The 25,847-nt window shown below is 47.9% G+C and overlaps 1 protein-coding gene across 1 annotated transcript; it reads right to left on the reverse strand.

Moving 5' to 3' along the window:
- Positions 1 to 9,345: 9,345 nt before the first annotated feature.
- Positions 9,346 to 10,983, reverse strand: Pvrig (PVR related immunoglobulin domain containing). Its single transcript, XM_028859638.2, has 5 exons — positions 10,752 to 10,983; positions 10,303 to 10,662; positions 10,103 to 10,226; positions 9,965 to 10,022; positions 9,346 to 9,776 (listed from the first exon to the last, which is right to left on the reverse strand). Exons 1-5 carry the CDS (start codon positions 10,810 to 10,812, stop codon positions 9,546 to 9,548), a joined length of 834 nt encoding a protein of 277 aa, XP_028715471.1. The 5' UTR covers positions 10,813 to 10,983; the 3' UTR covers positions 9,346 to 9,545.
- Between the last annotated feature and the right edge of the window lie 14,864 nt (positions 10,984 to 25,847).

A 25,847-nucleotide genomic window follows, 5' to 3' on the forward strand; every position in this document is an offset into this window, starting at 1 on the left:
TAACATCCAGTGGGCACCTGTTGTTTGTTCTGGGCTTAGGTTGGAGCTGTGTGGAGATGCTCCATACAGGGAATCAGGGGAGCCCTGCCCCAGGACCAAGTGAGTCAGCTACTTCCTGGAGAAGTCACTCAGTTGAGGTCCTGGAGAAGTGGCCTGGCCTGCAGTATTAGTTTGGGACAGGTAGGGGTGAACTGACTTGGGGGGGCAGGCTGAATCCTAAAGAGGGTTAGGGTTCCGTCTTAGCAGAGAATGACAGACAAGGTCAGAAGGGCAGCAAAGACTTGTCACGACTACAGGGAAAAGGTCCTTTTGGCAGAGGCCTGGGCAGAGCCAAGGGAAAGGAGTATGAAAGAAAGCTCAGAGTTGTGGAGCCTGAGGTGACATCTAAGGGACAAGGAACCAGAGGCATCAAAGCCAGAGCCAGTGTGGCTCACCATGGGTGATGGTCAGTCGAGTCCCATTAATAGACTGAATATACTTAATGCCTTCTTTTGTGTTCAGATAAACTTGGTGGTAGTATGTAGTCTGGTCCTTCTCCTTCAAGTTCAGGATTCCGAGGACTCTAGACTTTTGACCATGGGCCCAATTCAGGGTGATCCAGTCCTTGAAATGCTCATGTATGAAACCTGAGGAAGAGTTGTAGATAAATTCCTCATGCAATTGCTTCCATCTCCAGAGAATCCTCATCTTTGGACCCTCTGCCAACTCCCAGGGGAAGTAGAAGGAGAAGGGGATCTCGATGGAGCCGCCCTGGACACTGGAGAGGGCAGGTGGTTGCTTGATCCATAGATATGTTCTCTGTCAAATCCCATTGAGATACCTGGGAAGGATGGGGAGAATCTGAAGTCTCTGAAGAAGGTAAGGATAACCCAGACCTTCTTGAGCCATCATCCACAGGCAGGTGTGACAGAGGGAAGGACAGTCCCTATGGATGTTGGAACAGAAAGATTGGGTTGAGCCCACTCTGAGGGATGGCTCTTTCTTGGAGATGAGACTTCTGGTTTGATCCTCTAATAGACACAGGTCCACATAACAGCCTACTCCCAAGCCACATTGACCCCTTCTATGGTTAAGACCCCTGTAGTGAGGTCCCCACCACTCACCAGCTTGTAGCCATGCTTGTAACAGAAGCAGAAGCAGAAGCAAGGATCCAAATACCTCCAGGAAATGAGACCAGCAGAGTCATTAGGCAGGAGAGGAGGCCCTGTGGAGGGACACTGGTGTGGTCATGAGTCAAGGGAGCATCAGGGTAAAGTGACCCACATCCCCATGGGCCTTCTCATGTAGAGGACTAAGTGAAGGCAAGACCTCCCCCATCTCCACCTCCTTGTGGCCAGCAACTTCCTTCATTGATCTGACTTTTTCTTTTTTCATATTGCAGAAGATCCTCCCTGTGGTCACTGACAAGATGGCCATGCCCTTGAGCCTATCTTCCATTTTTGGCTGAGGATACAGCCTTGACCTCTGCATGCCAGGTTTTCTTCTATTCCACGTTGATACCCTGACTGCCCTGTCCTTCATATATACCATGCTGTCCCTTTTCCCTCTCTCCTTGTCTCTGCCTCCCTCCCCACTCTCTCATTCTCTCTTCTATCTTACTGATTCTCTGTGTGTCTCAGCCTCTCGCTCATCCCAAGGAAAAGGCCACCTGGACCAGCACATGCCTTTCAGGGAGAGAAAAGCTGACCCATCTCTGACCAGCTGAGCCCCATGGTCAGCTAAGAGATGCTGATGGTGGTGCTGGAGTGGATGCTCCCTCAGCTCTGACTCTAGAACGTGATCCCTAATTCTGCTCTTTGACCATTTCCTGTTCTTCAGCAACCCCTTATAGTTCCTAGGCTGAACCAAGGCGTGATAGACCATCACTGGCCTGGCCTGCTCCCTACTGCCCAGATCACAATGTCCCTAGGCTTCCCACATGACAGTCTGCCCCCCTCCGCCCCAACACAGGTTCTAAAGATTATTCCATTTCTGCAAGAGCCTTTCAGCCCTCCCACCCACAGAGGAAGCCCTGGTTCAGGCCATGCCATCATCACATGGCAGTTCTGAGGGGACTCCAGTCTCACTCAGTCCTTGTAGGTTTCTGCTCTGCACAGAGATGTCAGTCTGGCCTCAAGGCATCACTCAGCCTTACCTCAAAGGCTAGAGATAGGTGACATTTTTTTTGAAGCTCTAGAGATGACTTTGTCTAGCTGTAGTCATTCCAGAGTGTGGGTAAAGAAGGCTCAGAGCAGCTATGTGACAGTGATGACATATTGCCAGGGACATCTCTGGGAGTGGACACAGATGGCCTATGACTAGGGTAGAGGTATGAGAGGTGGGGTCAGAGGCTGGGGGGGCTTCAGGTTCTGTAGGAGTGTCATCCCTCCCTTCCCCGTGACGAAGTGCTATCAGCTTGCCTCAGCTCTGGCAGGAAGACATGATTATACCAGAGGAAGCGGCATCAGTCTCCTTGAGTCACACACATGCAGAGGCGTCTTCCCATTCTTGACACTGTGTGCCTTCTCCATGCTTGCCTGAGGCGGTTAAGCAGCCCACCCTCTGTCACATCTGCTTCTCTGCCTTCCTCACAGTCCACATGGTCCTCAGATCCCTTGATATACCTCAGGGTATACAGCTGGGGAGGACCGCGAAGACCGCCATTTCTCCCTGTGCTGAGATTACAAGAGTGCACCCCGACACCCAGTGTCTGTGGTGCTGGGGATCCAACCCACATCATCACGCATGTTAGGCAAGCACTGTACCAGCTGAGCTCCATCTCAACCCCAAGCAGGGTCTTCAGAGGATGCCCATCACTAGTTTCCATCTGGCTTTTTCCTATTGTCTGCTGACTCTGGAAAGTCACCTGATTGCCAAGTCATCCAAAGAAGCAAGCTCACAGGGGTGCCATGGGCCTGTGCTTGTCCTCAGGAACCATTACAGGGCAGGCGCTGGGGACCTACAGCTCCTCTTGGCCTCAGACCTCACTGCTGCTACCTTCTGTCTCCTTAAAGCCAAGTGACATGTTCTTTTGTCCTTCCCATGGCCTGAGCCCAGGTGGATCCCCATAAGGATGTCCTAGGATGGGGCTTGTCAGAGATTTGGGGTACTCAGCTTCCTTAGCTGTTAATGAATTTCCCCAACGTGAGGCCCAGGAGTCACCTGCAGCCATGGTACTGTCATAGGGAGAGGAGGACTTTTTGGATCACAAAGGCCTGGGATTTTAATGATCAAAGACAGAGAAGCCTGAAGGAATAGCATCTGCCCCCAGGGCGTCCTGAGGCCATTGTTCTCCTTTCTGCCCACAGTCAGAACTGCTCTGCGGTCCACACAGATCTTTAATCCACTCACTGCTCTCTTTCTCATTCTACCATCGGCTTACACACAGTCTTTTCTGACTGGAGCGCTGCAGGATCCTCCTAAATGTGCCCTTGTCCCTTTCTCTCCCCTCATTCCAGCACACCCAGCCTTCTCTCCACAGCAGTCAAAGTAGTGGGATTTGGGGGATGTGAATCTCATGCCACTGCTTCTGCTTAAAAACAAAAACAACCCACAAAGGGATTGCTCAAAGCCAGATGCCATGTGTTGAGTTTCAGGGACCCACCCACATGGTAGGAAGAGAGAACTCACTCCCTGAAGTTGTCCTCTGACCTCCACATTTGCACCATAGCGCGCACAAGTACATGCACAAGTTTTTTGTGTAGCCACACATAATAAAAACAAATACTTACGGGACAGAGAGATGGCAAAAAGGTTATGAATTTGTATTGCTCTTGGAGAGCCCTGGAGTTTGGTTCCTAGCACTCACTTTAGGTAGCTTACAAACCAGTGTTTTGATGCTTCCTTTCTGACCTGAGGCCAGATTAAACCAACACCCAAGACAGGTCCACTCAGGCAACAAGGGACCATCAGCTCCAATATATGGGATGGCCGAGAAACACACTGAAATACAAGATAGGATATTATAAAAATGTGTGGACACAGTCAGATATAAAACGGAGCCGCTCCTGTCAATGTACCAAAAGTGAACACAGCTCGAAGAAGCAGATATATTTCAGAACAATTGCCTGAGGGTAACAGCTGGATCACAGCCTTACATGGAGATTTGTGAAGAAATCTTACAGGGAGGGAGAGATGGCTCCATGGGTAAGAGCACTGGTTGCTCTTGTAGAGGACCTGGGTTTGGTTCCAGCATCCACATATGGGCTCACAACCACCTGGAACTCCTGTTCTAGGGATCCGATGCCCTCATCTAGCTTCTGCAGGCATGACACACACGCAGTACACATATATACATTGGGGCAAAATACTCATACATGTACAATAAAATAATGTTTAAAAAAAGAGAGAGAGAAAGAAATCTTACAAGAGAAAAGATGTGTGGGCACATGGCAGCCCAGGATAGGCAGACATAGTGAAGCCTACACACATTCAAACTTGTCCTGAATCAAAAATTCCAAGCTTGAGTCTGATCTAACACACCTGCCTTTGGAGAATGCAGGTATCATAGAAGGAAGCAGTTGGGTTTTTCTTAATTTCTAAAGATTCATTTTATAAAATTTTGGATTCACTTATTTTTTTATTCTGTGTAAATGGGTGTTTACATGTATGTCCCCTTCATGTATGTCTGTGTACCACATGTGTGCCTGCTGCCTGTGGAGGTCAGAAAAGGGAATTGGATCTCCTGGAACTAGAGCTACAGAGGGTTGTAAGCCACTGTGTGGTGCTGGGAATTGAACCAAGAACAGCAAGCTCTCTTAACCGCTGAGCCATCTCTCCAGTCCCAGTGGGAGTAGTTTTAAGGACCAAGGAAAACTTAGGCTGATGTGTGGTGGGAGCCCACAATAAAGACACTGGATAGAAGCAGAAGCCCTCTCCAGCCTCCTCCACAGAGAGGGTGGGCAAGGGTACTGTTTAGTAAAGAGAAAAATGATTATTTTTTACTGACTCCAAATATATTTTGGGGGTCCATGCCATATGGAAAAATCAGAAGGCCACAAGCATGGTGTGCTCATTTTGAGCCTCCTTTTTGTGCTCTGTTGCATAGTTTAGCGTTGCTTTTCTAAGGTAATATTTATTTGCCTCAGTCATTGTTGAAAGAGTCTGATCACCTCATTCTTGGGCACTTTTTGTGCAGCCACAGGGGTAAGAGGACAGTTTGCAGAAGTCGGTTGTCTTCTTGCATCGTGTGGATCCCAGGGAATGAGGCCTGGGTCATCTAGCCTGGCAGCAAGCCCCTTTTACCCACAGAGCCATCTTGCCTCCCCGGTTTTACTCCTCTCATCCACAGCTATGCAAAGAGAGATCGCCAGAGACTGTAGAACGAGTAACGGACAGAGAAAAGGGCGAGTGGCGAGCCTAGGGAACGCCGAGAAATACCTCTAATTTTGTGCGCATTTAATTGTTTTAAAAATCACTAACTTTGGGCCGGGCAGTGTACGCCTTTAATCCCAGCACTCGGGAGGCAGGCAGATCTCTGCGAGTTCGAGCCAGCCTGGTCTACAGAGTGAGTTCCAGGACAGCCAGGGCTACACAGAGAAAGCCTGTCTCAAACAACAAACAACAACAACAACAACAATCACAAGCTTTGGAGGTCACGCAGGCGAGCAATGAGTTCTCGGTCTTTGACCTGTCTCTGACATCTCCAGCTGAAGCCGCCTTCCACCTTAAAACAGTTGTTCAGGAAAAGGTACCTTTTGCTGTGTTCCCCTCTAGCAAAAGATGCTTCTTGTCTCTTAAGTACATTGTTAGAAGCTCCTGGAAAGAATACCAGAAAGACCCACCCCTGTGATCAGGATCACTCACTGGTATCTTTTCTCCATATTTACTGCATCCAGCAACAGCCATGGTCACTTGACAGCTGGAGTGGTTGGTGGCTGTTGTATTTTAAAACCGGCAGGAAGGAGTCACACCATATAACAGGGCCCACGTGGGAGGTTTATTGAGGGGAGGGGAGAGAAGAGGCAGAGAAGAGGGCAGAGATGGGTCCCTGAGATGGAGGAGAACAAAGAGAGGAAGAGAAAGAGGCGGCGAGAACGGCGCAGGGCCTGCCTTTTATAAGGGAAGGTGGCAAATGCACACAAGGGGGCGCTCTTAGTGGCTGCAGCTGAGGATACATCCTGTCAGGACCCTAAGGGCAGGCCAGTACAGATGCCTACACGCTAACAGTGTGTCCTCTGGGCATCCCTGAAGTGTTCACACAAGCAGGCTGCCATGATGATGGTCTGGCCAGTGATCTAAAGGAGTGTCTGTTGGACCCCAAAATTTAGGGTCTCAAGTGGGTACCCCAAGAACCCAGACTCCAGTCCAGTTGATGCAACAGCACGAGGTTTTATTATTGGAGCGACCATACAGAAGGGCTCCTCTGCTCCAAAGGGCAAGAGTCGCATCTTACTGCAGCCACATGGGGGTTTTTAAAGGAAAAACCCACAAAGGCCACAAGATTACAATTCCCATACAATTTCATTTCACAAGATCATGGTCTGATCACAGAGTGGGTACAGTTGTCCGCATGCACATTCTTCCTGAAACCTCAAGGGGGGTATCGGGGCAGGAGTGGAGTTTACACAAAGGTTACAGTGGTCCTTCCTGGAACACCTGCAACTATCCCAGTCACAGTTGAGTGCATCTCTTAACAAAAATCTTTTTACATCCTTGGCTACATCTTGTGTTAAAGGCCAGCGTGGATGACTTGAGAACTTATCTCAGAAAAACAAAATAAAAATACCAAGCATTTTGAAAAAGTCCTAGAGGAGAGGTGATGGGTGGGAGCTGTCTGTCAGAGTTCACTTTTGGTTCGGAGGGAAGGAAGTCGAAGGGGATATATAGTTTTCTACTTAGATTTAGTCCGTTTTTGTGGGTAACATTGTTCTTTTGTCTTTAGCAACATGTGGACAGTTGAAGAGGGAACTGGTAGTTTCTGGGAGATTTCTTTGTGACATTCTGACTCACTGACTCTTGAGTTTCTTCAGTAGATGTGGGAATCGGTGGAAGCTGGGAGTCACCCTACCACAAGCATAGGAGACTCTAAGAGTGTCCCCACCACTCACCAGGGGGCAGGCATGCAGCTGGCAGCTACAGAAGCAGGATCCAAGCCATGGCCTGATTCCCTTCAGGAAGTGAGACCAGCAGAGTTATCAGGCAGGCAAGCAGGCCCTGTGGAGGGGCTTTGGGGTGCTGAGGAGTCAGAAAAGTTTAGGGTACAGTGGCCTAATCCCCAGGGCCTCCCGAGGATCACTGAGGGAGGATGGGATCTTCCCATCTCTCTATTGCCTTGTGGATTCTGCTTTCCTACACTGAGGACCTTCCCTTGTGGTCACAGACAAGATAGATGCTCCTGTCTTTTGGCCCAGCCCCCACCTTCTGCTGGAAGACATTGTCCTGGCCTTGACCGGTTGGACTTCGACTCTCCACTTTGACCTTCTGCCTTGTCTCATCCTTCACATGTCCTGTGCTGTCCCCTCACCCTTCCAGACGGTGGTTGTGGCTTAGCAACTCTCAGGCCTTGGACTCTTTCCAGCCAGCCCTGTCTTGTGAGTGAGTTGATGTATTTCACAGATGCTGAATCTGTTTTCTTTTCTTTTCTTTTTTTTTTTAAGCGTGGATCTGTGAAATCCATTGTGCTACATTCTGCAGAGCTTGGCTGGAACCTCAGTTTGGGAACCCTGTCCCCTTCACTGTAACTTTGCCAAAAGACCCAATGTCCTGTGCTCTGGGGGATGTGGCCACAGTCAGGCCACAGACTGACTCCCCCATGGGACATTAAAAAATCTCAGGCAATAGGAAGAAGGAGGCGCATCCCACTGTTCCAATCAGACCCCTCCCACCGCACATCATCCTGATTAAGGCCATCTCCCTGGTCCTGCTGGTCAAGCTCTCAGATCTGATTTGGTTTTCATATGTCATAGCTTGCTGTCATTGTTGACAGTCTTCTGGCCACTTCCTGTACATGGTGACCCCACAAGACTGGAGTTGAGGCCCTGAGAATAATGCACTAGACGATGGTTTGAGGCCCAAGAGCTAACCATTAATTTGAGGTCTCAGAACCCCTCCAGTCTCAAAGCTATTATAAGCTAGTCTCTGGGGCAGGGTTTTGGGCTGAGAAAGAAAGGTCTTGGGCACAGGCTTCTCAGGATGTGACAGTGACGAACTAGACTTCCAGGGGGCAGTGAACCACGAGGAAGACAGAGGGAGACAGTTGGGCTATGCTGGGGTACGGACACCCAGGGTTAGGTGCAAGTTGCAGGGTGGGGTCAGGCATCAGGGATGGGGAAGGTGGGAGACGAGGGACAGCCTCAAGCGGGGTTGTCAAGGGAGTGAGGCTGAGGACAGCAGAGGCTGCACCGAGGAAGCCAGGCTTGGGGTGACTGGAGCAGGAGGAGTCAGTGGAGGATTCTCTCAGGTCTAGTCACTGGTCTTCCCAGACGTGAACTGGTGGGGAACGGAGCAACTGCTGGCAGTTTCTTTGTAATTGCTGGGGATGGTCCAGGTTCCCATCCCAGTGGAGGGAGGGAGGGGCTACGAATTCCAGGTCACTGTCCCCACTCGCAGCCTCTTTGAGGATATCCCCTTATCCATGGCTTCCTGGCCTCTGATGCTACAGCCCTGTGGGGCCCATCTGACCCCTCAGAAGCAGTGTTAGTTGTCACCTGGTAGACACAGACCACTTACAGGAGCTCCAGGGATGTGGGTGGAAGGCAGCCCCACCAGGAATGCTCAGGCTCAGTCTTTCCCCTAACCGACCTCCTGCCTCTCTCCCAAGCTTCTCTGTATCTCAGGCTCTGCTCAAGGGTGGTGAAACCTACACGGGCCAGTCCAAACAACAGCTCAGTCCCCTGCCTTGCTACCTCCATGCTCCTTGGGCTTCTGCACCCTCCTCATGCACCCCCACAAGCAAGGGGAGCCTCTCATGTATGTAATCAAGCTCTGTGGGTCACCATGCTGGAGTGACCCAGGAATCCACACCTGAAGTCCTCGTGGCTCCCAAGGATGTCTCACTCATTTTATCTCCTCTGAGGATGACGCAGGGGGGCTGGGGTGCTTGTCTCATGCAGGGGAACCTAGTTCCTGGGTGGAACAACTTGAGATGGATGAACCTGTGTTCAATCCCTGTGTCTGCCAGGCCTCTCTGCCTGCCTCTGAGTGGCCAATGGGGAGTAGCATCTGGAGGTCCATCATGAGGAGGCCAGGTCAAAAAAGCCTGTTGAAGTCCCAGGAGACTCCGTTCCTTGTGTCCTTCAGCAAGGACCAACCACAGGTTCAGCCTGGGTCTCAGACCCAGTCACTTCTGGCTTTAATTTGGGTCCTTCCTCCCAAGGGACTGAATCTGCCCCTGACCCTCGTAAAGAAGCAAAAGATAAATAAGACTAAAGTCCCAAACAGAAGGATCACTTTAATGACCTTATTAAAGACATCATCTGGGAGGGTGGAATTGTGTGCAAAACAGGATGTAACTGGGCCTTCGTCATACCTCTCCACTCACACCTTTGTCCATACATGCGCATACATTGACCACATCCTAGCCAGCAGGGTGTGGTCTCATCAGAGGCCTAAAACCAAAACAAGATTCATGAAGAGGCCCAGGATGAAGACACCAGCAGAGGGATGTCCCAAAGGCCTGGAGGGGACCGAGGGTGCCTGCATTGAACTTCTGAGCATTTTCCCGGGGTACCGTGCTCCAGACAGTCAGAGGAAGCAAGGCTGTTGGGAACAGGGTGGGGAAGTGTCTCCCCTGCCGAAGCATACAATCCATTCTCAGTAGAGACGAAGCTGCCATGTCCAGAGGGTGATCGGAGAAGCTGAGGAGACAGGCACGGGGGTTGGTTGGTGTGGTGAGGAGTGGTGTGAACTGGGGCAGCTGCTGGTCAACGTGGACCGTGGCCTCATACAGGTGCTGAATGGGGGGGGGAGTGGCCAGGGATGCTTTGCTGGCTGGCTGTGGGGGACCCCTGGTACCCTGCTCCAGACACCGTCCTTCAAGCCTCACCTGAGCTTGCGTCTGTGCCCGGGTGCTGATGGGGGATGGCTGAGATTTACTGAAACACCTGGGAGACAGAAGAGGAGGCGTCAGGGCCAGAAGGCGTCTAGCCAAGTGGTGTGGGGATGTTACTGGACCCATTCTTACCAATGCTTCTGCCGCCACAGGAGATAGAGTATGAAGACGAAACCCAGCAGGAGAAGCCCTGAGGTCCCCAAGATCCTGGCCAGGTTTGCTTGAAGAATGGGGACTGAAGTTGGGGCAGAGAGTCCTAGGAACAAATAAAGGTGTCAGATGGGCAGCCAGTGTCAAGATCCTCGGTGTCCCCCTCTCCTCCCCAGACACACCTGGATCTGAGCTATGCAGCTCTCCACAGGCAACCCTGGAACCGTGAGGGAAAGTAACGAACTCGCAGCAGAATGTGGTGTTAGCCAGAGACGTTTTTGCTTTGGACTGTTCCAGGGTCAGGGTGAGAGAGATGCTGTTCGAGGTTTCCCAGCGGGCCTGGGAGGTGGGGCCCCACCGCTGGGTGCCAAGTTCTGGATGTAACACAGCTAGTTTGGTCCCTTGGGCATCCACAAATCTTTCCCAGATCACTGTTACCAGGGAGATGAAACTGGTTCCTAAGACCCCACAGCGAACTGAGAGGGAGAGGGATGGGAGCCCGGTGGCCTCCATCTGGACTCGCACCCACACCTCGGGGCTCCCTGAGGAACAAAGACAGGGAGGTCAGTGGCTGTGTCTCCCCACTCTCTCCACCCCTATGGCTCTGCATTTCTCTGGCCTCTCCACTCACCTTCAGAGACATAGATGGTCAGCAGCGATGAGATTAGGACCAGGGCCTGAGCCTGGGCCATACTTGCTGCAGGGACGGCCTGCGAGTTCCAGTTCTCATGGCATAATGTTTTCCTGTTGTCAGCAGTTAGTAGCAGTGGCTCCCCACAGCCTAGCCCTGTTTCCTTTCCGTGGTAGTGAACTCAGGGTTACGGGTTCCTCCACTTAAAGTTACAGTGTCAAGATTTGCTTGCCACTTCCTAGCCCTGCAGTGGTGGGGAAGCTGCTGGGGGTTACTGAAGTCAGTCAGCTCACGTCTCAGGGAGGGAAGGATGCATGGCTGCTCCTGAGGCACTTAGGCCTGTTCCCATCCAGCTTTATCCAGGAAAGGGGCAGGGAATGGAGCAACCGGAGAATGCAAGGTCCTGCAATCCGGAAAGCCACTGGGGAGGCATCCAGGAGCCAGCCTGAATGAGCCAGCAACACTCTCCTAATTACACACTAGTAGTCCCGGGTTTGAGTCTGCAGCCCACCGTCCCTCCCCAGCTCCTGCCCCACGTCCACCCGGAAACCCAAAGGTAGACTTCACTTGCCCCATGCGGAACTCTGCCTGTTGGCACCTGACTCCGAGCTGCTTGGACCTGAAGCATGGTCATCTGAGGCTTTTTGCTCATCTCCCCCCATCCTGTTGACTCCCCTTCTAACCAACGGACTTCTCTCCACTGCCGTTACGGTTGTGGACAACCGAGCCAGCTGGTGGCCCCACGTCGACCTTAGCTCCACTGAAGCAGCCTAGATAGTCCTCACAATACACGGGGTCACTCCTTCCCTTGCTCACCCCCTTTTCACTCGTAGCCAAAGCTTGCCACCTCGCTGCCCAGTCCTTCCCTGTCCTGCCTCTCCCCAGCCCCATGTGTCAGCATACTGTGTGTGGAATTTGGAGGTCCCAAGGACAAGTTGGCCCTTGCCCATCAATTCTGTCACCAAGGCAGGGAGTGGCTATACCAAACTGTTTTTCTTTTATCAAGTGTTGCTTCAAATCACTGTCCTGTGCAAGGTAATTTACAGAATGCCACAAACTGACCAGGGTGCTTGGGTGTATGTGGCGACAGGTGACCCTGTCCCGGGATCAGAACACTGTGTGCTGAGATCCTGAACCGCAGGTCTGCATCTGATGCCAACCTATTGTCTGAGGACTGTCTTGTCACTTCATCCTTGCCTCTGCAGGCATAAAAACCAACCCTCACAGGTGCCAACCGGAGTGGCCTCCAGGCCACTGCCCCCACAGTTCCCATTCTGGCCAGCATTCTCTCCATCCTTTGATCTCCTCTAAGACCCAGAGGACATCCCTGACAGAGGCCTGCTGTCATCAGTTAAGGTGACAAAGCTGATCACCTCAGAGAGGCCAAGCCATGTAGGCCACAGGACCTTTGAAGGTTCCCATAACACCTTCCATTGACTGTCTGCAAGGCTAGTTAGATAACTGGAACTTCAGAGACCGGAGTCAAGAGTTTGGAATATTTTAATGGCTGTCTTTAGCCACCATTAGTAGTTGTTAGGTTTCAGGTCTGGGACAAATGGCTGAGGTACCCATTAACCTATTAAAGTGGACCTGGCCAACAGGTTCTCCCTGCATCCTTATTACAGGGCTCTCCTGGCTAGCATACCCCGCCTTCTACCCTAAACTCCAGCCCAGGGGCTGGGCTGCCCTTCCCGATAAAGTCCAACCATTTTGTCTATTAAGTCCTTTTCTTCTCTCTTTCAGGGCCTCCTGGCTGCTGCACATGGTTCCCCTCTCCTCCATCTCCCTTCCCCTCCCCCTCTCCTCACACAGGGTCATGTCCACTCTGGACTCTCCCAGACGTCCCTGCCTCTGACTAGGCTCTCTCACATATCTATGATAAACTTTCTCCTCCACCATACCTTAGAGTAGTCATATTCCTTTCTTCTTTTTCTTCCTCTTTCTTTCTTCCTTCCTTCCTTCCTTCCTTTCTTCCTTCCTTCCTTCCTTCCTTCCTTTCTTCTTTCTTTCTTTCTTTCTTTCTTTCATTCATTCATTCATTCACACAGAACATCTTTCTTTCATTCACATAGAACATCTTCTGGGCATATGGCATGAACATCAGTCAACTCCTCAGTTCAGGCATGGAAGTCTTTGCACAAGTCTTCCACCAGAAGCCCTGACCGCCACATCCCAGCCTCCTTGGAGAGGTAACCAGTTCTCCACTGGGTGCCCTTGGCTAACAGCTTGGCCTAATGCAGAGTGAAAACTAGGCAGTGTTTTTGTTTTGTTTTTTGTTTTTAACAAGACTCAGTTCCTGAGGTCCAAACACAGGGTTCTGCATGGCCCAGTTCATTAAAACCCAAAATATTAGGGATTGGCTGGTAAAGGCACTTGATGACCTGAGTTCAATCACTGGGCCTCACATGGTAGAAGGAGAGAAAGAATTCCTGCAAGTTGTCCTCTGACTTCTATATTGTATGCAAAGGATGTGCAGTAAAGTAAAGGCCACTCAGTTTTTATTATAGATATGATGTGAGGACTAAAGTTTTGTTTTAAGTTACTGTGCTTAAGAGATCTATAAAACAAAAATGCCTCTAATCTGTAAGCCCCACTTGCCAGAGGACAGATAATTTCCTGGAATTCTAGGGACCGTTGTCCATGTAAGATAACAAGTCACATTTTCACCCTGTAAACAGGTTCATTGCTCCAACTGCACAGGATGTGCTTGATCACATGTAGACAGGAGGTACTTAGGCAGGAAGTACGTCAGGATGTATGCTTGCCCCCAGTTGTATGAAGGCAGAAGTACATAGCCTTGTTGGTTTTGCCTTTATAATAGCACTTAACTGGTGTAATTTGTGGCCCTTCTGTGGGAATCCGGGGTATAGACCTGGATATCCATCGTTCTGGCCAGTATTTAATAAAGCCTGCTTCAAATTTGGCTCAAAGATTGTGGTAGTGGTCTTACTCTCCCCTGGTGGAATTAACAAAGAGAGAGAGAATGTCTAGAGGCATCTAGAAGAGTCCAGAGCAGAGAGAAAAAAAGCAGTAGACTGGGCGTAGCCAGGCCTAGGGAAAGAATAGTGGAGATGGCAGGAGAGGGAGAATAGAAGGAGAGGGAATAGTGAGGATAGCAATGGGGAGGGGCAACAGAGAAAGCAAGGCTCTGAGATTAGGAGGGCCAGGAGGTGAGGGAACTGGGAAATGGGTAACAGGAACTTGTGAAGAGGGACTGAGGGAGCCTGGAGGCCAGCATGAGCTTTGATATGCAGCCACAGGTGTATGTCAAGGGAAAGCCATATGTACCTTTTATGGAGTGGGGTGAGGGAAGGGAAGACTCCTTTTTGGGGGGTGGGGGGAGTGACTCCTTTGGTGAACTATTTCGCAAGTTCCTGGAGAATGCTGGCTTTTTATCCAGTCCAGCTTGAGCTCCTTTCTGGATATATGGACTTCGTGAGACCTGTTGCATGCGTGCATGTGCCCCCACCCACAAAATAAATAAATGCTTGTACTTTTAAAATTCAAAATATATATTGATTTCTGTACCAGTTTCATGTAGACCATGCTGGTCTTGAACTATGTAGCTGAGGATGGTCTTGAAATTCTGATCCTCCTGCCTCCGTCTACACGATGCTAGGATTATGGGTACATGCTGCCGCATCAATTTTTCTGCGGTACTGGGCTGGAACACGGGCCTTCGTGTATGTCCAGCACAAGCTCTCTAAACTGAGTTTCACTGCTGGCTCCAGGATGTTTTTGAGGTAATAACCCACTGTGATTTTCCGTGTGTGTGTGTGTGTGTGTTTCTTTTCTTTTCCTTCCTGTTAGGCAGAACCGTCTCTGAGGAAGGCCCGTGGCTTCAGGAGAGCTGTAACTAGGGTGAGAGGACGCTGCTGTTGTTGGCCTAGCACTAGCTCTTGAGTCAAACGCTCAGCTCCCTTGAGGAAACCTTGAGAATCTGTGGTTCAGATAAAATGCTTGTGAGAGGCCAAGGAGGAGAAGTGAGCTCGTGCCACAACTCAGAATAGCATTTGAGGGAAGAAGGTGTGCCAGAAATGGGGGTCGGCCAAGCGGATTCCTGAGGCCAGACCTGGCACATGCCCTGTTCCTATTGTGTAGACTGAAACCCAGAGGCACCTCACCCCACATGCCTTGGCACCACCATAGGGAAAATTAAGAGAGCTGGAGACTCAGAAGTTCAAATTTCCACCCTCTGGGCAGGAGAAGGGCTTGAAGTCATGGAGGAAAGTGAAGCTACATTTCTGCTCGTCTGAGCTTGTGGAGTAAGGCTTGTAATTGCTAAGTTTTATTTTTACATATGTTTTCCCTTCTCTGTGTGTATGTATTTGTGTATGCACATGTGTGCAGGTCTGTGCATCATATGGAAGCCAGAGGTCAGCATCAGGTGTCTTCCTCTACCACTCTGCATCTAATTATTTGAGGCAGGGTCTCTCACTGAACCTGGAGCTGACCAAGGGCTGGTATTACAGGTACATGTGCCATACCTGCCTCCCCCCCCCTCCATGAACCTTTTGTTTTTTCTAACACAGATTCTGGAGCATTGGACTCAGTTCCTCACCCTTGTTCAGTAAGTAGTTTATTAACTAAGCCATCTTCCCAGTGCGTATTTTACCCTTTTATCAAACTAATATCAATAGTGAGAGATAAGCCGCTGAGCGTATACTATTATGCTAAATCTGTTCAGGTTAACTCACAGAGCTCTGAAGGAAATAACTGCTTTCCCAAGGTTTAAAAAACAACAACAACAAAAAAAAAGCAATGAATCTTGGACTTCCTGTACCCTGACAAAAATTTTACCACCCTCTCAAACCCACAGCATTAACTACAATGGTGACTTTAAAGCATCCTTCTGTTCCGGGACTAACCTGCTGACTTCTGTTGCAATAGGCATGACTTTCTCTCTTCCTCCTCATTCCCTTCCTCCTGGCAGCTGTTCAGGTTCTCAGACTGTCTACTCTGTTGTTGTTTCTCTCAAACTAAAAAAGTTGTTCTTGAGCTTAAAAATAAAAAATTTAATGATGGCCCAACGTGGTGCCTCAACTTGTGATCCCAACAATTGGGAGGTGGAGGCAAGAGGATTACCATGAGTGGGAGACCAGCCTAGGCTACATAGTGAGTTCCAGACTATCCCCAGCTACGGTATGAGACTCTTAAAAACCAAACAAACACCAGAACAATTAAGGGCTGCATTGATGGCTCAGCAGTTAGGAGTATGTGCTGCTCTTGTAGATTAGAGTTTGGTTCTCAACACCCATGTCCATCATTCACAACCACCTGTAATGCCAGCTCCAGGAAATCTGATGCTCTCTTCTGGCCTCCAAGGTGCCCTCTTCTGTCATCTGCACCCATGTGCATATACCTTGCCTAAGATCATTTTACAAATAAGTAAAATTAAATAAGGAAATGAACTACAAGGTCATGTCAACAAATGGTAAACAGTCCTAGACCACATCAGCGGAGAGCTGGGACTCAAGCCATATCCCTTCATCACCGGGCCAGGCAACCTCACCACGTGAACTCTGTGATGCTGCTGTAACTACTCAGGACACTTGTTCAGCTTCTACATAATTCTCCATTGGTTCTTTTTTGAGACAGGGGTTTCTCTGTGTAGCCCTGGCTGTCCTGGAACTCACGCTATAGACCAGGCTGGTCTCGAACTCAGAGACCCACCTGCCTCTGCCTCCCAGCTTTCCACCGGTTCTTTTCACTTACTTAGTTTGAGAAAAGGTTTCACGTAGCCCAGGCTGGCCTAAAACTGTGTAGCTGAGAATGGCCTTGAATTCCTGACACACACATCAGCTTCATCTCCGGAGTGCTGGGATTCCAGGTGTGCACCAGCTCAGCTAGCTCTTTGGCTGGTTCTACTGAATAGGAGACTTTCCTTGCACACTGGAAGCCTCTAGCTTCCCTGGATGAGTAGTAATGGTTTCCAGTTTTGTTACTTCACTCCTTCCTAGCCATAGCCCCTTAGTGCTATCTGTCCTGGCCATCCTGCTTCTGCACACAGCCAGGACTCTAATTAGATTAGGAAGCCTGTTCTGGAGTGACTTGTTTTGTACATTCAAGGGATGACTCCAGGGAAGGCCACTGGAGAGCCCAATGGAGACTTCACAGATCTCTGGACAGAAGGAAACTCCTTCCTGCCACTGCCTCCCCTCACTTCAAAACAGTTTATTTTCTCTTCCTATAACCCCTGGATCAGGGACCTAGGGTTCAAAGAAGAGGTAACTTTTACCCAGTAGCCAAAGGCTTTCTCAGTGACTCAGAAAAATCTTTTCACCTTGTGATTCAGACACAGCACCATTGACTTTGGCAGAACTTACAGCAAGAACACCAGTTTGGGGTTTTGTCATCATCATTGTTGTGGTGTGTGTGTGTGTGTGTGTGTGTGTGTGTGTGTGTGTGGTATGTCCATGTGTGTACAGGTATGTGCCCCAATGCATTGGGTGTCCTGTTCAGTCACTAGGTCTCTCACAGAAGCTAGAGGTAGGCTGGTGGCCAGCAAGCCCCAGCCATCCTCCTGTCCCTTCCTCCCACAGAGCTGGGGGTTCCAGATGTGTGGCTGCTGCCCAGGGGTGCAGCCCCCAGTGGGTCTGAGAGACTGGAGAGGGGATGATGAATAGGAGGACTACTGGACAGATGCACAGACACAGCTGGAACTTTATCTGAGGGCCAAAGCTTAATCCTTCATTTTATTTTTTTTCTCTCTGCTGTTTGTTCTTGCTCTGCTCCCTTTCTGATCTGTTCTTCTACTGACCCGTCCAGCAGGCCAGGTTATTCAAGGGTCTCGAGGAGGGACCACCTAGGAATCAATGGGGGGCGAGAGGGAAAGGAGACCAAGCACGTGAAGAAAGACAGAGTCAGTCTGAGTTGCGTCAAGGTCTTGTTTATTGACTGGGTGTTAGAGCTTATAAACAGGGCTTCAGGTAGGGAGGGGGAGCAGGAGGAGTGAGGAGAGGACAAAGAAAATTCCTAAGGGAGGGTCCGCAGGAGGTCACTTTGGTCCCAGGCCCCTGCAGCTAGCTGATTTAGTACAGGCTCCAAGAAGTTTATTTAATCCTACATTCCTAGGTTAGACTAAAAGCCTCCTATTTACACGAGGCTTGATAAATCGTGGAAGGTTACACAGGTTCAAGACACCGCTGTCCAGAGTTGGTCCCCAACAGTTCCCCCTCTTTTCTCAAAAATGGACCAAGTCCATGTGATCGGGGTTGCGGATGTCCGAGAGAGCCTCTGTCTTAGGCTATACAGGGGAACTCCCACGCACAGCAGCGTGCCATGTTGAGCCGGTCTCGATGACCTCTGTACGCTGTCGACTCCGGCATGGGCCCTGTACTATTCCCGTCATTGAGTACTCTCTAGCAAGACCGTGGGGACGTTAGGGCTTTAGGACACTGAATCTGAGTCTTTGATAGGGCTCCTGGCTGGCCTCCTAGGAATCTACTCTGTGATAATGAATCGAGACGTGTCGTGGTAAGGCCAAATCAATCTGATTTTTGATAAACCGAGTCAACCGCTGAAAGGCCCAGGGACCAAAGGTAATGAGAAGGAGAAGGAAAATAATCAGGGGTCCAGGAGGGTGGGTTTCAGGGTAGAAAGCCAAGGGGATTCTTTAAAGCTTCTATATAGAAGGGCAAACCCTGCTCCTAAGAGCAAGAGCCGAATCTTACTGCAGCCCCATAAAGGCTAATAAAGGAAAAACCCACAAGATTACAATTCCCATACAATTTCGTTTCACAAGATCATGGTCTGGGTACAGAGTGATCACAGACAGGTAATTTGCATCAACAGGTACATTCTTCCTGAAACCTCAAGGGGGGCTATCAAGGCGGGAGTGGAGTTTACACAAAGGTCACAGTGGTCCTTCCTGGAACACCTGTAACTATCCCAGTCACAGTTGAGCACATCTCTTAACAGAAATCTCTTTACATTGTTAAATGGTTGCAGGGGAGATTGAACAATGGCTAAGTCGGGTTGCTCTTGGAACTAGATTTTTAGTTTATCATTTCCTGGTGCTTGAAATTTTCTCTTTTCCTGAGGCTTGGGGGTGTAAGCCTGAAGGGCTAGGGTCTTTCACTCCCCCATTTTCTTTTTGGCAAATTTTAATCTTAAAATTATGGCATTACATTTGGTACCTCATGGCCTATTTTAGTAACTCATGGCCTGTAATGGCCATGCATAGTTCATGTACAATTAGCCATCTGGTCTCTATGCCAGGGAGTTTTCTTTTGACCCAGCATTTCAGCCTTTTTTGAACAAGGAAAATGGGACGATGTATTTTCTTTCTGGAACTGCTTCAAGCTGGCATTGGGGCGTCGTTATCAGGGCCCTTCCCCCAAAAGGCTGAAAAGCTGGTCAAAGACTGGGCAGGGGGCATTTGTCAGTAGCATGTAGCTGCCTGACCCCATAGGGACAGAGAAGAATCATGTTAGCTGGGCTGGTCCACGTTAGCCTATAGCACGTCCGGAGTCCACAGTCGTCTGGAGCAGTGGAGTCAGGAATTGAAACTTGGAGGTGTCTGCCAGTCAAGTAGAAATCTGTTGAGACAGATTTAAACTAGGAACAGAGGTTAAAATTTATGAACTTATTTGGAACCCTTAGGTTTATACCCTTAGTAATGGGAAAAACAGTGATACCAAGACCAGGAGAGAGGAAAAATACCATCTTTAGGAATACTTATCTGGGGTCCTTTCGACCTCTGTGAAGTGGATCTATGTTTTTATGACTCTTTTGATCCTTTGAGGCCTTTTTGCAGAATGACATAAAAGTTTTAGATACATTAGTATTACCAATCTGTACTGAAATCCATATTGTAGACAAAGCAGATAATGGGTATCGGTAAAACAGCAGAAGTAGACTTATACCTTTGAGTCCCAACAAGAACTACAGATTTGGGCATTTTACTTCTGTCCAAAAAGCCAGGTGTAAGTTGGACAGAGATTTTAAGCCTGGTGAAAAGCACTTTTAGGTTTATATTTAGACATATCTAGATGACATCTAAAACAAATCCAAAATGTTGAGCTTGTGACTGAACAGTAAGTGGTCATTGCTCTATCAGCTCATCAGGACTCCTAAATGTTAAGCTCTGAACCATAGAACAGGAGAGTAATCTGAAAAATATCTTATTTTAGACTCATATCCGAACCTTTATAATTTATTTAAATTTTTACATCTTAGAACATTTTCTTTTAAAGTGAGCTAACAGGCTAGCTATGGCCTTGCAGAAGGATCTGGTTGATGCTGCCATGCTGACAAAGTTAGAGCTAGCCTAGCCATCAGTACTATCAGAAATCTGAGAAGGATAAACTATATCTGAGTGCAGACCAAGAAGCTTTCAATCCTATAAATTACAGTGATCAATCCCTACCCAGGTCTCTATAGCGTTGGAGGTACCAGTCAGAACAACATCAATCTTCTACCACCATCAAGCCCATAAGGCAGAGTACCTTTTCTGTGGAATAGGGACACGGAAGACTGACAGAGTCCTACTACTTGTCCATAGTCTGGGCTGGGTCCTGGAGGCAGGCGTTGCATTGGGGCATCTTGCCCTGTGGTCAGTGTTGTTCACAATTCAGGTGGCATCTTCTTGTCATTCCATATCTTCTTTGGAGAGCTTGGGAGTCATTGCTAGGAGCTGGGGAGCTAGGAGTCTCTGTTTCTGATAGTAAGTTTTTAATCAAATAATTTAAATGTCATATTCATCAGATCATTGACAGGTTTGAGGACCATTATCTATTAAATGTATCTGAGTCAAACAAATCTAGGCCTAATCTTGAAAATATCTCTAAGTTTGGTAATAATGACCAGGCTAATTTGTTCTCTTATAGATATATTAGTCAAATATACCTCTCAGTTTGTTTTTATTTAAATAGAACTGTTTATGCTTTAAACTAGTATCTGGATAGCCAGATGACTAGTATTAACTTGTATTCCTTGACACAGAAGGACATGCATACAAACTCAGACATTCAAAACCAAACATACATGTGGCCACATTTTCATTCATACCTGCAGAATAGACAGACATTTTTAAAACTATGACCCTTTGGAGTCTCCATGTAATAGCAGAATAGCAAGAGAAAGAAATCTGAAACATGTTTACTTAAACTTTAAAGTTAGACCTTAAAGTTTCATTATATTTTTTTTCAAACCCTCATGACATGCTTAAGCCTTTAAATTTTTATATCTTAAACTGCTTCCTCAAGTCAAAAAATCATTTATTTAAACTTTTGTCTTAACCAACAATAATTTGAAACCAATTTTCTTAAATGATGGCAAGTATTTGTAACACATTGAACTCAAATGACCAAAACCCATGTAAATTTTTATTTTTCCTGTGGAAACAAAAGCATAATTTCCCCAGTATCTTGAACTGGTAATTTAACATTTCTTTTTTAAGCAATATCAGTGTTATGCCCAGGTCTCGTCCCCAAAGAAGCCATCAGAGACCTCAGGTACAGAATGCAAAAGAAAGGTTTATATAAATGAAGTTTACAAGCCTCGGCAGGGGGGCTTGTTCCAAACCTCTCACACACACAGCAGGGAGGTCGGAAGGAGCGAGCGCCTTTCTTTGTGAGGCTAGCACAGACCACATAATTCATCTCCCACTGCCCGCGTCCCTCTTTAGGTTCATATCAGTAGTTTTTCATGTTATCTTTATTTCTCATTTGTTTAGCAACCGTGTTTAGGAGTTTTATGAGCTGTCTCCTGGGTTTGGGGAGTTTGGGGAGTTTGGGATGTTTTATGACCACTTAGTCTCTGTCAGATGGTCACATATCCTAACTCTGTGTTTTCTTAAGTTTCTGTAGTTGATAAAGCCACCTGGAAAAAGGCGTCTAAGTTCTTATCTACATTTAAGAATCCTGGTTTTAGCTTCTCTTTGTCTGTAGGGGATGAAGTTGGGGGGCGGGTTACTGAGGTTTCACAATCAAGACAGAGAAGGGTTAACAAGAGAAATTCCTGGCTGGCAGAAGAGACTTGAAGTTATCACAGTAAAGGAAGGGAGGGGGCGCAGTGGTCATAAAGTATGTCCTTGGCTGCCAGTGTTCCTGAAAAAAAAGTTTTTGTTAACTCCTCTGACTAAAGTCAGATTCTCTGTTCAGTGTTCACACAGTTTTGTCAGTTGCAGGCAGCCATTGCCCTGTCCAGAGTAGGACATGAGAATCTTAGCCCGCCTGTACCGAGAGCACATACCCCCACCCTCGTGAGAGCAGCCAGCTGCCTGCAGTCCTGATAGCAAGAGAGCTAGGGAGGGAGGGAGGTGGCCCTCGCTGTGCCTCTCTCTCCTTCTCCCCAGGAAAATAAGGGAGGTGAGTAGCAGAAACAGATGACATTTACACAGACAATCCAAGTACCGGCACATCAGCACTGAGATGATGATGGCCTCACTCACAGCAAGCAAGCCCCTCGATTGTGGCTCGCACATCCTTCTGGTGGGCTAGGCAAAGGTCTAGTGGAGAAGAAGGGGACTGTCCCATAGCGTCCGTCACAGTCAAGTCAACAATGAGAACAGTTAACACACTACACACAAGACCAAGGGCACACGAAAAAACTTTGCCCCAACGAGACAACCAACAAATCTCCAAGAACAATGACAGCCTGATGTGCTCTGTGGAGAGTGACCCTCCAGGCTCAATCACACCAAAAACAATCGAGACTCGAGGATCTCTGTCCTTGATCAAACAGACATCAGGGGGCTTTCACATCCCTGTCAGTCAGACATGTACCTTATTTCTTGGAAGAGAAACAGAGTGTAAAGTAACAATGACCACAATAAAACATACAAAAAACCCCTACAAAATGGCTCTAACAATTTCCTGGGACAAAATGCACAGTGGCACTTCCTCCCACCATGGGGAAAGGTACCCAAAGATGCTCCTCTCCCGAGCACTTCCTGGAGGAGACTCCTAAAATCAAATGGTCACATCTGAGGTGGCCCCAAATGGCTCGGGACTAGGGGGTCCCTTGCCCAAATCAGGGAATGAGACGTCTCTCTTTCCCTCCCAGGATCACTGTCCGGACACGTCTGTCCCATTGAGCCTGCAAAGTACAAATCGAGCCTGTAAAGTACAAATCAGTCGACTGGCACAAAACGTAGAGACAAGACAGAGACAGAGACAAGACAGAGAGCGCTCTTACCAGTACATGTCAATAAACCTCTGGACCCTTGAGGGTCCCGGTGGGGTCTTTTGGTCTTTTGTTCAATGTGATTTGTGGCAACCTCACTCTTACCGTCTTCTGGGACGGACACATCGTTTAATAGGTCCTCAGCAAGTGCCAGAATATGTGACACCCTACTATCCTTTTCTGAATCCTTTAAAACATCTCTGATTACTCCATAGAAACTAAAGAATGCATCGGGGACATTCTCTCCGTCCTAAGCAAGTTATTGATATCCTCTCCGACTTTATTCCACGTCAATGGGTGGATGCCTGGGCCATTAATAACCAGCCAGGGACATTTTTCTTCCACAAAACAGAAAAACTTAATTAAATCTTTTTTTTTTCTTTCTTTTTGACTCTTATTCCCCTCTCCCTGAAATCTTCATTTCCTTAATGAAGAGAGCCTCTTTAGAGAGTACTTTACCCATTGATTGTTGGACGGCACTTATCTCAAGGCTGCCCGCGGTGCACGAGTGATGCTGTTGGGGCACCTCTACCCTAGTGAGTCTGGCCAGACCCCGTTTTCTCTTTGCCGTCCAGTAGTGAGCCGCCGTGCCTCGAGCCCCACGTTCGGGCGCCACTTGACCCATCCAGCAGGCCAGGTCTCGAGGAGGGACCACCTAGGAATCAATGGGGGGCGAGAGGGAAAGGAGACCAAGCGCGTGAAGAAAGACAGAGTCAGTCTGAGTTGCGTCAAGGTCTCGTTTATTGACTGGGTGTTAGAGCTTATAAACAGGACTTCAGGTAGGGAGGGGGAGCAGGAGTGAGGAGAGGAAAAAGAAAATTCCTAAGGGAGGGTCAGCAGGAGGTCGCTTTGGTCCCAGGCCCCTGCAGCTAGCTGATTTAGTACAGGCTCCAAGAAGTTTATTAATCCTACATTCCTAGGTTAGACTAAAAGCCTCCTATTTACACGAGGCTTGATAAATCGTGGAAGGTTACACAGGTTCAAGACACCGCTGTCCAGAGTTGGTCCCCAACATTCTACCCTGATGTTTTCATGTTTCCTTCCTTCCTTCCTTCCTTCCTTCCTTCCTTCCTTCCTTCCTTCCTTCCTTCTTTCCTCCTCCTCCTCCTCCCCCTCCTCCTTCTTCCTCTTCCCAGTTGTTCTCCTATTTCTTTCCTGATGTTTTTCCTTCTTCATCCTTTCCTTTTCCTATCTTTTATTTTTCTCTTATCCCTTTTATGCCTCCTAATTCAGAGATTTCTATGCAAGAAAAGATTACCTCACAACCACAACTTACATATTTTCCAAAAAACTAAAATCTTTACGTAATAAGAAATCAAATGAAGATCAGAAGTTACATGTTTTTCTCAGAAGCCCACAAGTAGTTAAACATTTTTCTTTGTATTAGTTTTCCCACCATAACATCTTCACCCCAAAGCAATGATTCTTTTATAACTGATTTAGAAAGTTTTAAGCAAGCCAAGTATATTTCAGCCAGTTCCTTTTGTTTGTGGTCAATTCTCCAGAGAAACTTTAAATGAGTGGTCAGCTAACCATCTACTTTTCTTTACACACAATAGGGTCATTTAATTTCCTTTTGCAAATTTGTTTTTTCAAGGTGCATACCAGGGCATGTGATTAATTCTGTAAGTTACATGACCAAGGAACTCAGGCTGAACCCTGGGTGTGAGGACATGATTGTTTTGTTTTGTTTTGTTTTGTTTTTTTGATCATCAGCCTGTTTTCCACAGGCAGAATTCATGGGTCTATAATGCATGAAAAAACTTCCTTGTTCTTATTTTTAATCCTCTGTAAATCTCACATCTAATGAAGGAGAGAAGGTGACTTCTAGCCTGTTTTTTTTTTGCCTTTTTTGGCAATTGGAGCAACTGGCAGATAACCTAAACCATTTCCTTAATCATGTTTACTGTCTTAACCACCTGTGTCTTTTAGGCTGACTCAGAAAGTCCAATTAAACCATAAATCTAACTAATCATCATTGCTCTTATAAGAATCATCTTCATTATGATCTGCAAATAAACTACCAGTGAGGAGTGGAAATTTCCCATGAAACAATTGCACTATACTAGATACAGTGGGATCCTTTCATATAGCAACCATGCCATGCCTAATACAGCAGGAACTTGGCAGCAGAAAGCAGGAGGAAAAAGCAAGAGGGTATTCTGAAGACAGTACACACACACACACACACACACACACACACACACACACACACACACACACAGACTTTGCCTCTCCAGGGTTTAGCTTTGCTATTTAGTGAACTGAACTCTGTAAGCTCCATTGCTGACTGCAGCTCCTCTGACATGGCCACTGATGTGTGGCCATGCCTGGTTTTTCATATGGGTACCAGTATCAGAACTGAGGTTCCCATACTTACACTCTTATCCACTGAGCCAGTTTTTAAAAAGATAGGGCTTGAGATGAATACAAGCATGCTTCCTGGGTAGTACTACAGACCAAAGTTCTCTCACTACCTTGCCTTCCCCACCGTGATGGACTTAATTCCTCTGAACTGTAAGCCAAAACAATGCTTTGTTATATAGTTGGTTAATGATGAAAAATATTGTCAATTCAGAAAACTGGTACCAGGAGAGAGGATACTCATGGTGATTCTATCACAAGCCCAAATGTTAGACACGGAGCTGCCATTTACTAGGTTTGGGTCTATTCTCTCTCTCTCTCTCTCTCTCTCTCTCTCTCTCTCTCTCTCTCTCTCTCTCTCTCTCTCTCTCTCTCTCTCTCTCCCCTATACCTGCATTTGTTCATTTTGGAATGAAAATATTTACTCTGTGCTACGTATGTTTTTAAAAATCATTGTGTCTGTGTGGGTGTGCATATGGGCATCAGAAGACATCTTGAGTGCCTGTCCTCACCTCTCAACTTGTTTGATGGAGTGTCTCTTGTTTGTCCTTGTGTATGCCAAGCTAGCTGGCCCCATGAGCTTCTAGGGAACCCTTGTCTCTG

The sequence above is a fragment of the Peromyscus leucopus genome, chromosome 23 (assembly GCF_004664715.2).
Source record: "Peromyscus leucopus breed LL Stock chromosome 23, UCI_PerLeu_2.1, whole genome shotgun sequence".
NCBI classification, from domain to species: Eukaryota; Metazoa; Chordata; class Mammalia; order Rodentia; family Cricetidae; genus Peromyscus; species Peromyscus leucopus.

What these genes read in the sequence shown, in the direction of transcription:
- Pvrig (XM_028859638.2), bottom strand. Translation starts at nt 10,812, where the DNA reads ATGGCCCAGGCTCAGGCCCTGGTCCTAATCTCATCGCTGCTGACCATC. An exon ending in GACCATCTATGTCTCTGAAG is followed by an intron (nt 10,663 to 10,751) that starts GTGAGTGGAGAG and finishes TTTGTTCCTCAG; the next exon opens with GGAGCCCCGAGGTGTGGGTG. An exon ending in CTGTGGCGGCAGAAGCATTG is followed by an intron (nt 10,023 to 10,102) that starts GTAAGAATGGGT and finishes TCTGTCTCCCAG; the next exon opens with GTGTTTCAGTAAATCTCAGC.